Source organism: Lissotriton helveticus, chromosome 3_1 (genome assembly GCF_964261635.1).
Source record: "Lissotriton helveticus chromosome 3_1, aLisHel1.1, whole genome shotgun sequence".
NCBI classification, from domain to species: Eukaryota; Metazoa; Chordata; class Amphibia; order Caudata; family Salamandridae; genus Lissotriton; species Lissotriton helveticus.
Genome location: NC_136061.1, coordinates 2068786741 through 2068799760, shown reverse-complemented (window position 1 = coordinate 2068799760; position 13020 = coordinate 2068786741). Strand labels below are relative to the sequence as shown.

Sequence of the window (13020 nt, the reverse complement as noted above, 5' to 3'; positions counted from 1 at the left end):
GAGACAACTCAGCGGCGGGAGATGATTTGACCCTACGAGGTGTTATGGGCGCCGTTGCCAACATGAAGACCTCTATTGGCCAACAATATGGGACTCTGGCCCACACACTCGACACTGTGGCAATCGATGACAACCTGATTAGGGCAGATTTAGCTAAGACTAATGAAGAAGTTAAATTTCTGGATTTTAAAACCTCCAGCCTCACGACTGATGTCTCCGATCTACAAACGGAGGTCCGCAATCTACGGTCCTCCAACAATTTCTTTTCTCGCCGACTGGAGGACTTCGAAAGTCGAGCACGACGAAACAACGTTCGTATTATTGGGGTCCCTGAAAAACCGGAAAGCCCAACTGTGGATCTTCTTGTTGAGGACCTAATCGTAAACCACCTCGCCCCTAAAGGCCTGAGCAACTTCTTCGCTGTGGAACGTGCACACAGGGTGCCGGGAGGAAAGCCTAAGCTGGGTGCTACCCCGCGACCCATAATAGCCAGGATCTTCAACTTTAGGGATAGAGACGCTATCCTGCAGGCGTCGCGCTTGGGTGGCCCCACGAAGTTCGAAAACACCACGGTGAGCTTCTACCCGGACTTCACCCAGCTCGTGCAGAAGCAAAGGATGGGGTTCCAGGGGGTGAAGAGACGTCTGAGAGACAGGGACATGAAATACGCAATGCTCTTCCCAGCTCGGTTGCGTGTGGAATATGGAGATCGGACGTTCTTCTTTGATCATCCTGAGGCCGCTAGTGACTGGCTCGACACGTTGCCCAGGCAGCAGGAACACTCTGAACACTCTGGAGGAGCCGAAGGTGGCCCGATGGAGCAGGAATAAGAAATAGACTCGGTTTTCTGGAATGCATAAAGACCTTCCAGCTGGGGTTTGATGACCTGCTTTGATAGCGGTAGTTACCCAGAGGTGGCGAGGGGGGTGGGTCTCTTCCTCCGGGGTTTCTTTTCGCAGATTAGTTATATGTTAGGGCGACAGGCACACTGCATGCATGTTGGGGTGGCTTTTGAGTCTAACGCAGGTGTGCACGGTGGTGGGGCATGTTTTGGGCATTTGTTGGGGGATGGAGGGGGGGGGGGGGAAGTTGTTTGTGTTCCATTCGTTTCAAGGCACTGCATTGATTGACTTTTTGATTTGGATGTCGCGTCCGTTGTGGGGTGACTGCTGCAATTATTATCGGGATGGGGGTAGGGGATTGAAATTATGGTCTTGGAATGTCAATGGGCTGGGAGATAGGATAAAACGGGGTGTGGTGATACAACTATTGAGACGTCTCTCCCCCGATGTGGTGTTACTGCAGGAGACACCTTATAGGAAACACATGCCACGCTATGAATCGGTAGGGCTACCGTCTTTTGGCACATTCTGGATTCACCACTGGCTCTAGGGGGGTGAGCATCCTGGTTCGAGGTTCCCTCCCTCTGGAAGTCGATGATATTATTCTTGACGATAGGGGGCGATATGCCGCTATTACTGGAAGATGGGAGGGGAAGACTGTCACTCTGCTTTCTGTCTATGTCCCGCCTGGCCTTCAGACCACGACCTTTGCCGACTTGGGGAGGGTATTTTAGGGCTTCCTGAAGGCATCCTGGTGGTGGGTGGTGATTTCAATTCGGTTGTCTCCGGAAGTGATGACCGCTACCCCCCCAGGGAACTCGTACGATCACAGTCCTGGCTGGGTGGCTTTTAGGACACGTTGGGTTTGATAGATTGTTGGAGGCTTCTTCACCCGGGACAGTCACAATACACGTTTCACTCTGGTGCTCACGGCAGTTTCTCGAGACTTGATTACATTCTGATGCCTGCGGCACAGGCCTCTTCTCTCAGGGAGATTAGAGTAGAGAAGTGTGGCTCAATGGTTAGAGCGGCAGACCCTGATGCAGTAGTCTGGCCGGGACCAGGGTTCAATTCCCGCCTCGGCGGTTCTCTGGCTCAATTTCCTCGGACCTGATAATTCTCGCCTCGGTGCCTATTTTAATCATGAGTCCCACTCTGCACCTCTGGGCAATAGCTTGCTTAATCTCTACAACGGCCCCAACAACGCGGAGGATGCCTGACTTCACCTTGGGGGTGCCCACGAGTGGGCTCCTCAGAGGGGAAGGCCAGGAAGGGTTCCTCGGCGGTATTCGTACCAGCACCGAGATGCCTACGGGTAGTCGTGCGCTATACAAGTGCGTAATCATCATTTGGCTAGGGGTATTTCGGACCACTCCCCACTATGGCTTGTAATGGAAACTAGGCTGGGAACTGAGAGCCGGGTGGCCCCGATTAACCCCTGGTATCTCCGTGATCCTAGGACCCGTGCGAAATTGGTCAAATCACTGGATCAATACTTCACGGAGAATGTGGGGTCTGTGTCTTCTTCTGTCTCGCTGTGGGAAGCCTTCAAGACTGATCCGTGGCCAGGCGCTATCATTAATCAATGGCGCTAAGAAACGTAAAAACAAGGCTGTGGTTCGCCTTGAGACTGAAATAACTGAATTGGAAAGGGAGTTGGAGCTTGGTGTCACTCATGACAAGCTCCACCTCCTCAGTCTCAAACAACTTGACTATAAGGCACTGGTGACGGACGCCGCCAAAGTGATGAGTAGAGAGCAGCAAGGACGTTTGTATGATGTGGGAGATAAGGCGGGGAAATTGATTGCTTGGCTGGACAAGAAGGAGAGGGCGAGCCGTGTGGTCCCTTTAATCGAGAGAGTGGATGGAGTGAGAGTGACTGACCCGACTGAGATTGTGGAGTGTTTTGCGGAATATTTCCAAACTGTATATTCCCCTGTATCCGACAGGCCAGAGCAAGATTCACAGCAACTGTTACACGACATTACATTGCCCGCTTGTCGGACTTAGACAGGGAATCGTTGGACGCGACGCTTTCCGTCGAGGAGGTTGCGACTGCTGTCCGCTCCGTGCGATCGGGAAAAGCCATGGGCCCTAACAGACTCCGCATTGAGCTCTACAAGCTGCGCCCGGATAGAATAGCACCGTATCTTCGGTCGATGTTCTTTGAGTCGTTAGAGGTGGGCTCCCTCCCTCCTGATCAACGACTTGCATCTATCGTCGTGATTCATAAGGAGGGGAAACCACAAGATCGTTGTGCATCGTACAGACCTATTTCGCTCTTAAACGCTGAGCCGAAGATCCTCCCGAAAGTGCTTGCAAACCGTTTGATAACGGTAATTGGCGACCTGATCCATTCAGACCAATCCGGTTTTATTCCACACCGTAACACGGCATTGAATTTGCGGCGCTTGCATGGCGCCCTTGCGAGGGCTGCGTCGCTACGTGAACCGGCCATATTGGCCTCCTTGGATGCCACGATGGCGTTCGATGCGCTAGATTGGCCGTACCTCTGGGCCGCCCTTGCAAAGTTTAGTTTTGGCCCTGTTTTTATCGGTTGGGTGAGATTACTGTACGAGGAACCATTGGCTCAGGTGGTCGTTAATGGTCAGGTTTCTGGGCCTTTTACCCTCGGTAGGGGTACGCGCCAGGGGTGTCCGTTGTCTCCGCTTCTTTTTGCCCTCGCCTTGGAACCCTTGGCAGCCTGGTTGCGGTGGGAGCCATCGATGAAGGGTATTCAGTGGACCCCGGACTTCGAAGACCGAGTATCACTCTACGCGGATGATATCTTGTTGTACCTCACGTCACCTCGAAAGTCGCTGATAGTATTATTTGATGTCTTAAATTCCTTCGGGAAAAACTCTGGCCTTGTAATTAATTGGTCTAAGTCCTGTGTCTATGTTCTTTCAGGTGAATCTCCTCTCATGCCGCGTGGTTGTCCTATACAGGTGGTTCAGACGGGATTTAATTACTTGGGAGTTTTTATTGCCCTAGATCCCGCGGTTCTTTATGAACGTAACTTACTTCCCCCGCTCCAACGCTTAAGGACTGATGTTGTGGCATGGCGCAAACTTCCGTTGTCTCCCCCTCGGACGTGCAGCATTGTTTAAGATGATGTCACTGCCCCGGTTTTTATATGCGTTGCAAAATACATTTGACAGTATTCCGGCGAGCTACTTTCGAGAGCTGGAAAGTCTACAGAGACAACTGATATGGGGCGGGCGATCCCACATTGCCCTCGCCGAGCTGACACTCCCCTGGTACGATGGTGGAATCGCACTCCCTGATATTCGGCGTTATCATTGGGCCTCCCAGCTGGGGGCGATCAATCATGGCACGTACGGTCCTGCGTCGAATCCCGCATTCGAAATGGACAAATGGCTGCTGCCTGGCGGGGATTATAATAGGGCGCTCTATACGAAATCTGCTGGGAAGATGCTCACGGGTCCAACTAAGACAACGGTGCAGGCATGGCATCGTGCCAATGCTGCAATGGGATGGAAGGATCGATTGACTCGAGCGACTCCACTCTACGCATCCGAGAGGCTTGGCTGCCTATGGAAGACTAAAGGCTTTGATAGGTGGGACGTGATTGGTATATGCAGAGTGAATGATGTTTGGGTCATGGACAGGGTCAAGACTTTTGATGAGTTGAAGGTGGAATATGAGTTGAGCGATAGGGAGTTTTTCCGTTATGCGCAGCTTCGCCACCCGCTGACCTCGGTTTTTCCGTCGGGCGCCACTAACCCGGAGGCATCCCCACTTGAGGATCAGATACTGGACGGCTATGTCCCCGATAGTACGATTTCACTGATCTACAAAAAATTGATAAATAATCGGGTTGACCTCTTAGACCGACTCAGAGAGGCCTGGACCAGCGATGGTCTGGAGTTGGACGAGGAGGACTGGCAGTCGGTGGTATCTTCGCCGAGGGAGGTTGCAATTCCGGCACGTCTCGGGTTTGTACAGCTCAAAATCCTCCACCGGATCTATGTGACTGGTCCTCGCCTGATTAGTATGGGATATTCCTTGGACGGGATGTGTAGGCGTGGATGCGGCATGATGGGCACCTTTCTCCATATAATCTGGGAGTGCCCGGCGGTGGTGCGTTTCTGGAATCGTGTACATGCAGTTATGGAAGAGGTCACGGGTGTTGAGTTGTTGCCTGAAGCTAGGAGATGCCTGTTGAATGTTTGGGAGCCGACTGACTATGATGTGGCACAGACTCAGTGGGTGACCCTCGGGAATATGATCGCCAAGAGAGACATTGCGCAATTGTGGGGATCTCCGAGGCCGCCCACTGTTCTGGCATGGAAGTAAAACATGGACTGGAGTATGTTTAGAGAGAAGACGGTGTACTTGGCACGTGGCAGGCCCCGAAAATGGGGGAAAGTCTGGGGTCAGTGGAACTCCTATCGGGGTGATATATATACCTCTCCCTGAACAAGAAATTGCTTTCAGCTTGCACTTTGGAGGGTGTAGGTTGGCGATCTGAAGCAGCTTGTTCTGCCTTGCATTATGGGTAGACTGAAACATTAAGAAATAAATTGTTCACCATTGCTTGATGAATCTGACACAATTAATCATTTTAATAAGTATAAACGGGAAGAAACTAAGTTAGGTTTCAAGTGAGATAATTTCTGTATCAAGTCTGACCTGGGACAGTATTTCAGCAGTTGACGGGAATCTACAGGGAAAGCAAGAGGTAAACAGTGATGCCAGAGTTAAATATTCAATAGAATAGCCTAGAACACACTGGCTAGGTAATGACCTTTATACACTGCCTAACAGTTTCTATCACTTTAAGATGGCGGACTGTGAAGAAACATGGCCAACCCTGAAACTAACAGAACCCCTCAGCAATGCAGCGAATTACAAAATGAGTTTGAGCATAAGGTCCTGAGAGGTCAGACCAGTCACAAGATAATTCCCACAATGGACAAACATTCAGCAGATTTCTCAGAGTATAATAAATGTGTTTGAACGTATAAAACGAAATTACTAAAATATAACATACCTGTGAGAAAGAATAATTTTCTTCATGTTGTCCGCCATGAGGAAATTATAAAATCTCCGGCACTGATCCCATTGTTGAAAAGTTTCTTGTGCCCTAAAGTATACAAGTAAAACAAATATTAGCAATAGGAAGGTGGGAACAAGAAAACATTAAAACAAAACAAACTGCTGAAATCTGATAAGAATCCTTGTGCAGCGCTTAAGACATTGCCCAGTTACCAGGTAATGGAAGAGTAAAGTGTACTAGAGGATGCAAAAGAAGTGGTTGGGTGTATGATCTTGCCCCTTTCCGAGGCAAATGCGAGGTGTTCTATATATTGATCCAGCAGTGTTTGAACGACAACACTGTTTTACTTCATGTACCTTTTGTGCTGGTGTCTCTCTGCTGCAACTCAACGCAGCAGGGTGGTATCAACTAAAAGCGTTTGAGTGGTTACAGCTTGGATCCGGATAAAGCTGGACCCAATCGTCAATAATTCTATTATCAGAGCAAAGCCTCTAGCAATTCCATTACAGATCTACGTTTCTAACCTGACCACAAGAACATCTCCACCGTTGATAATAGATGATGCTGATCATAACAAAATTACCAGAGTAGGTAACTGCCCTGGCTCAAGCATCTTGACATTTTCCAAATTATAGGCGGATACCAATGTAGATTAAACTAAAATATATAATAATTCAGTATATAAAAAAAAAGGAGTATTTGGGAAACAGAATACTCAGACAGGTTTTGTGAAAAGATAGTGATGGATAGTGGAATGTTTGACGCTTAATTAACATAAATGGGGTGGGATGGACAAGGGATGTGCCAAACCTAGTCCTGAGCATAAACCAGAAGCAGATTTTGAAAGTGTAGAAGGGTATATTTGCAGAGCGCCTCATTAAGGTTTGGTTATTTCAGGATGTCTTGAGCATTTATGGAGACTGCATATGGTTGGCTAAAGGTACTTAATTGCTGCAGTTCTGTTTTTTTTTTTTTTTTTTAATTAGGCAAAAGGACATGTGGCATTTTAAATGGCCCACGGAACTGATGAAAGATTTAGGAGTTATTTTAGGCAGGGACATTCACACGGAGAGAGATAGCAGAAAGACTTATCTTAGGTGAAAATAGTTATAATTCTATTACTTTGCAGTTTTCAATATGCAATTGTTATTGGTTATTTGAGGTAACAATTTTGTCCATGACATTTTAAAATAGGATATGGTATTTTTGTAAATAAAAAAAAACTTCTCTCTACAATTATATCCAAGTATTGCATTTATTTAATTATAGTAAAACTTTTTATAGAAATGCAATAAGGTAGACTGCTACAGAGGAAGCTTTACTAATTTAACTTTTTGGTGCAAGACAAATGTATTGCCAAAATCTTTACACATTTTAGAACATGCAACTAAAACAGTGACTCGGTCTTTTTTGTGAACCAACCAAGGCTCTGTAGTGCATCTTAAAGCAAAATGTTGTGGAAAGAGGTTTTTCATTTTTCAACTTGGTGTGCATCATAAAGCATGCCTTTTACTTCACCTACCAGACTCCAGTGAGCCTAGGGAAGGAAAGGCAACCTGGATGTAAAATTACTGAATATAATTAACAGTGGAACAAGAAAAATACCCATTTGGTCCAAGAAGTCTTTTGCTCTTCTGGATAAAGCGATGAAGGGTCAGGGTCACCAACAAAAAGTTCAGGTTAAATGGCGGAATCCATTATAATGGATATGGAAAAAATAGAAAACGTATTACTGAAGTTAGTCGGGTATGGAAAGTACTAATGGTGGAGTTTAGAAACAGTCAGGCTTATTTAAGATATACTAAAACTAAACTGTCTATTTTAGTACAATAATGAGACCTAGTATGCTTCAATTTGGACAACACTACAGAAAAGGAATTACCCTCTGAGCATCTATCTGTTGCATGTAGTGCTCTAGATTCACATGTTCTGCATACTCCTGCCATCTAGTGTTGGGCTCGGATGTTTGCAAATTGTTTTACTTCAACGAAGTCTCAAAAGGACCGAAGACTACTCTTCTAGTTAGTAATGTGCATGGTCAAAGCTTAATTTTCAGATGGTTTGTTGCACATCAGGTGCATGAATACTGGAGCTGGATGCAGTTCATAGTGATGACCATTCAATGAAAAAGGAAAGTAAATTAATATAGCTATAGAGTATGTATTTGTATCTGCGACACCAAATTACATCCGGGTAGGTGGGAGGGTGGGCGCATGTTAGACTAATAGATGGTTACAGGTTAATTAACAATCCATTCATAGCATGTGTGACTCGAGCTACACATGTTCTGCATAGACTGTTAAGTAGTTCTCCCCTTGCAGTGACAAGTCGATGGATGTAGCGGATGTTTGAAACAATTCTGATTACTGCTTATCCAATGCATGCCTGTTGGCATGCGAGGACATCCACACAATGTTTGGTAAATGTATGTGGATTTGACCATGTTCCTGCCTTGCAGATATCAGCTATAGGAATGTTACCCAAAAAAAGCCATAGATACACCGGTTTTCCAAGTGGAATGTGGTTTTAAAGGGACTGGTGATTTCCTTTTGGCCTTGATGTAAAATGTTTGGATACATTTAACTATCCATCTAGCAATACCTGCTTTAGGTATTGCATAACCCTTTCCAGGGTAATAGAAGGACACACACAATTGTGTTTTAGGAAAGAAAACTGGCAGTTCAACATTTTGATGAAGGTGAAAAGACAACACTACTGGGTTAGAATATGGACTACCCTCTCTTGATGCATTAGGAAACAATGCTTTTGAAGGGTGAGCACTTGTATTTTGCTAACCCCTTCTAAATGAGGTAATCTCTACTAGAAAAGCAACTTTCCATGAGAGATGCTGAAGTGGAAATGAATGAAACGACTCAAAAGGAGGACCTGTTTAGCTAGTGCCACATTAGAAGTCCATACTGGAGCAGGTGATGTTTTTGAAGGTGTTACTCTTTTTAAACCTTTCATGAAAGCTTTAACAACTGGAATTTTGAAAAGTAATTTATGCTCCCTGTTCTGTAGGTATGAAGCAAGTATGTGATGTTGTATTGCCCATTTCCATATGCTCGGTGCTAGCTATGATAGCTCAAGTGAATGAGTGCTTCCTTGTTTCTGAATGTGATGTATTGCCGTCATATTGTCTGTTCTCATGAGGACTACCTTGTAGGGAAAGTGTGAGGGGAAGTATCTGAGCGAAAGCTTTACCGCCAGGAGCCCCGAGAAACTGATGTGATTGGACCTCTGTTTAAGAGTCCACATTCCTTGGACTGTCATTTCAAAGAAGTGTGTTCCCCAAACTAAGTGTAGTAATCGTCACTTATGGGACCAAGTAAGCTCTTCCCTTCAGCAGATTTCAGCTTTTTAAGGGAATGATGTACTATGGGCTGAATCAACAGTAGATCTTTGAGATTGTTTTTTGCTTGGGACCACTCCTGCTTGTGTAATTTGGTGGTAGTTATTGTGAAACCCAACCTGTAAAGCAGGTACATAGTGAATTGTGTATCTGACACATTTGTCCTTGTTTGTACTCTTTATCAGACAGTCGTCTAGGTCAGTGGTTCCTAACCGGTGGTCCGTAGACCCACAGGAGTCCGTGGCGAATTCCCAGGGGGTCTGCAGGTCTCGAACACTCACCCAAGCCTTCGCTTATCATTAAAGACATTGGGACGGGCTTGTTAAGGAAATGCCCATGCTCCTCCACAGCACGTAAGAGCTGTGAATAACAGAATCAGAAAGGGGGACTAAAATAAAAATCAGGCCAATCACCATTCAACCTTAGTTGTGAACTGAAGTGTGATCAGCCTTATTTTATTATCCTGTTTTGCACTCACATGGCAGTATACAAAGGGCCGAAAATCAGTAACTTTTGGGCCCAGAGCATTTTGATGCCCCTGTTCCCTCTCCACTTCTTGCCACGCATCGCCCGCTTGCAGAAGAGCTGTGCCTCTTAAGAGCTGTTTTGAAGCTGAACAGTTTTCGGACAGCTCAAAGTCACAGCTGGCAGAAAGGCACTTCTCCAGTTCAAACGGTGGGCCTTAGTGTTTTCAAATTTCTGCAAACTTTGTCCTGTTAAAATGTATTGCTCCAAAAAAGTGTTTTTGCTACAGAATGCAAACACTTACCTATTAGGTGCTTGTGTACTGTAGCACTACAGGTGGGCGATAAACATGTAAAGTTACCTCCATCAGTCGGGGAAAGCGCCAAAAATAAAGAGTGAATTCTGCTGTCACCCCAGTCTAATCTTCTCCTCCAAGAACTGAGCAGAAAGCAGTAACCATTGAAAGCATAATGGAATACCAATTAAGTAGATGAGTTGTAAAGTCTGAAACCGGGATCAGTCCGTGCATGGCCAAAATGTATGATCCTAGGCAAATATTTTTATTTGATCAAACACCTTTTTTTAATTATCGCATGCAAGAACAACTTAAAATACTTAAATTCAGGAGGTGAGGAGTACAGAAAGCCGTTGTGCGTTTGATTCAATAGCTCATAAAGTTGCTCCAAACATATTTAGAATCAAAATAGACATAGAGCTTAATTCAGCACTCCCCTTAAACAATTCTATTGCTCCAAAATGTACCGGATTCATTTAACCATCATAAGTTGTTATAGTAATATCCATTAATTATTAAAACAATGTTTTAGCAAAGGCTCAGGCAACTGAACTTATAGAGTGCAATACATAGTAAGCACCAACTATCAGCGCACATTGAATGTCTTGTTAGGTCAGTGCACTAATGGAATTTTGTGCATTTTCAAATAGATCCCCTTGAATACTTATAGGATAACAGGATTAAACAAGATACAGCACGTGATAGCATACTCAAGGAATATCGTAATTACCTCGTAACATCGGTGGGTCCAATAGTACATTATAAGAGTTTTTTATTCGGTCAAATATTATGTACACTTGGTGAACTATATGCCTCTAATCACCCATTTCCATATATGTCACTTTGGAGCTCAAAAAGGGCAGTCAACCTTTGCCTGATTTGTCTATATCACAACTCAATCCTGTGGTTTTTAGGTCTCGCCTTTTCCCATTCCGCAGGAATGGAAAAGGAGAGAATTCTAGTGGTCAAAATACTCGTCAAACTATGGCTTTTTCTGTGCGGTTTTCTTCGAGTTCAAGTGAATCACGTGGCCAAACAAGCACGCGCATCGGCCTCCCTCCCTCCCTCCTAATTGCATTTTTTCACGGCCGCCACCACATCAAAGGGCTTCTCCCAGCGTGCGCTCTGCGGCTTCTCCCCTAATTATTCATGGCTGGCCGGCCGTACTTTCAGTTTCCCGGCCGATCTTGTTTATTGCATCTTCTCGCTCTCTTTTTGCCCCCCCCCCTTCATTTTCTCTCTCCCTCTGTTTTTTTTACCCTTTATTTACTCTCTCTCTATCACCTTATTTCTCTTTCTCTCTTTCATTCCCCTTCATTGACTCTGTTACCTTGATTATTTCTCCTCTTGCTCTCTCTTCTCTCTCACTCATTCTCCCACTTGAGCTTTATCCTCCACCTCTTCTTGCAATATTTTGTTTTATATTCTCCTCCACTGTCCTCCACTTTGGCCTGCGGGTTGTACAAATCGACACAGCAGACACGGAGTTCTTAGAGCGGTATAATTATAGGGTTGTGTAGGCCTAACACTTAAACTAAAATTTGTGTGTTTTGCTTTAAACACAAATGTATTTATCAAGCTTTCCATACCTATTTATTGTCATATATTTTGTGTTACATGGGTACTTTTAAAGAGACTCCCGGTGTTCCAGCAGCAAGGTCGCATAACTATTATTTAAAGTTTGTTGTTTAAATATGCAGACAGAGCGACTTGTTTGCACTTGCATTAGAATGCTAAATTGAGAAGAGTTAGCAGGAAACAGACCAGAGGCGCCACCGTGGCACAATCCAGACAGAGCCATCCTCCTTGATTCCTGTATCCCCCAGCTGAGGTTTTTTTTTTTACGATTACTTCCAAACACTTCCATCCCCCAGAAGCCGGTTATTTCTACTGGTAGATATTGTGTTAAAGTGTTGTTAAAGGGCTGTAATTTTATGAACAGTATGGGGAAAGGCGTTTACCCCAAAAAACGAAAGGAATAAAAATAACAAATAAAGCATTCTTTTATGGAGCATTATTTCATCAATTGTGCACGGCTATCATGTGTTTTGCTTTTACTCTGAATGTTTTCACTGGACTTTTAATCTCATGCTCTCTCTTGATTTTAAAAAAAAAAAACGTATTTCCTCTGTGGTTTGCTTTTAGCTTTTATCTATATTAGGTGTGTATTTCTAATTTGACACTTCTGCACGCTTCTATTTTGCGTGTGCTTTACAGCGAATGCAAATCACGAATCAGCTTTATTCACTCCTGCACAGCTTTTATTTTGCTTGTGCTTTAAAATATTATCATTAGCTATCTATTGTGACACGTTTTATGTTACATGGATGTATTTTAAAGTGACAGCATTCGTTATTCACTCGTGCAATGCAGTTTTCTGAAACAAGCAGCAGATACAGGACAAGGCGACAGAAGCAGAGGCATTTAGCAATGTATTAATGTATTAATTTTTATTGCATCTTCTCTCTCTCTCTCTCTCGCTCGCTCTCTTTCTCTAGACACTTTATTCACTCTATCAACACTTCTCTATCTCTCTCTCCCCTTTAATATCTCTCCTCTCGCTCTATCTTCTCTCTCTACCCCTATCTTATTCTCTCTGTCCTTCATTGTCTTTCCTCTCTCTCCCACCTTCATTCTTTCTCCCCACTTTCTCTCTTTTTTTCCCTCCCCTTTATTCACTTTCTCTACCCTTCTTTCTATCGCTCTCCTTTCGCTCTCTCTTCGCTTTTACTCACTCTCCCATTTGAGATCCATCTGCCATGGTTTTTAATACAGCAGCATTAATTAATACACCGGGCACGGCTGTATTAGAAAATAAGCAGGTGTGACAGGACAAGACAACATTGGCTATTTTTGATTTTATTCTTAGTCAAACCGACATTGCCTGTTACTTTTCGTTATTCGACTGTTATTTTTCATGCCCCCACTCTCTCTCAATAACTGACACTTTATTTTATTTATTTTGAGAGTTTTATATAGCGCGAACAAGATCTTTGCAGATATCAGAGCGCTTTACAAAGCAGGGAATACCAACAGGAGAGTG

General features: G+C 44.6%; 1 protein-coding gene and 1 long non-coding RNA gene across 2 annotated transcripts in view; one reads left to right on the top strand and one right to left on the bottom strand.

The window, feature by feature from the left end:
• The window catches only part of ABHD2 (abhydrolase domain containing 2, acylglycerol lipase), a 420974-nt gene that overhangs the window by 276208 nt on the left and 131746 nt on the right, over nucleotides 1-13020 (bottom strand). Inside the window, exon 6 of the mRNA XM_078683196.1 lies at nucleotides 5860-5952. Within this exon, the coding sequence (XP_078539322.1) occupies nucleotides 5860-5952 (93 nt within the window). The remainder of the gene's footprint in view (nucleotides 1-5859; nucleotides 5953-13020) is intronic.
• LOC144824102 (uncharacterized) overlaps nucleotides 1-13020 on the top strand; it is a 367849-nt gene that overhangs the window by 331724 nt on the left and 23105 nt on the right. The gene's annotated exons all lie outside the window — the stretch shown is intronic.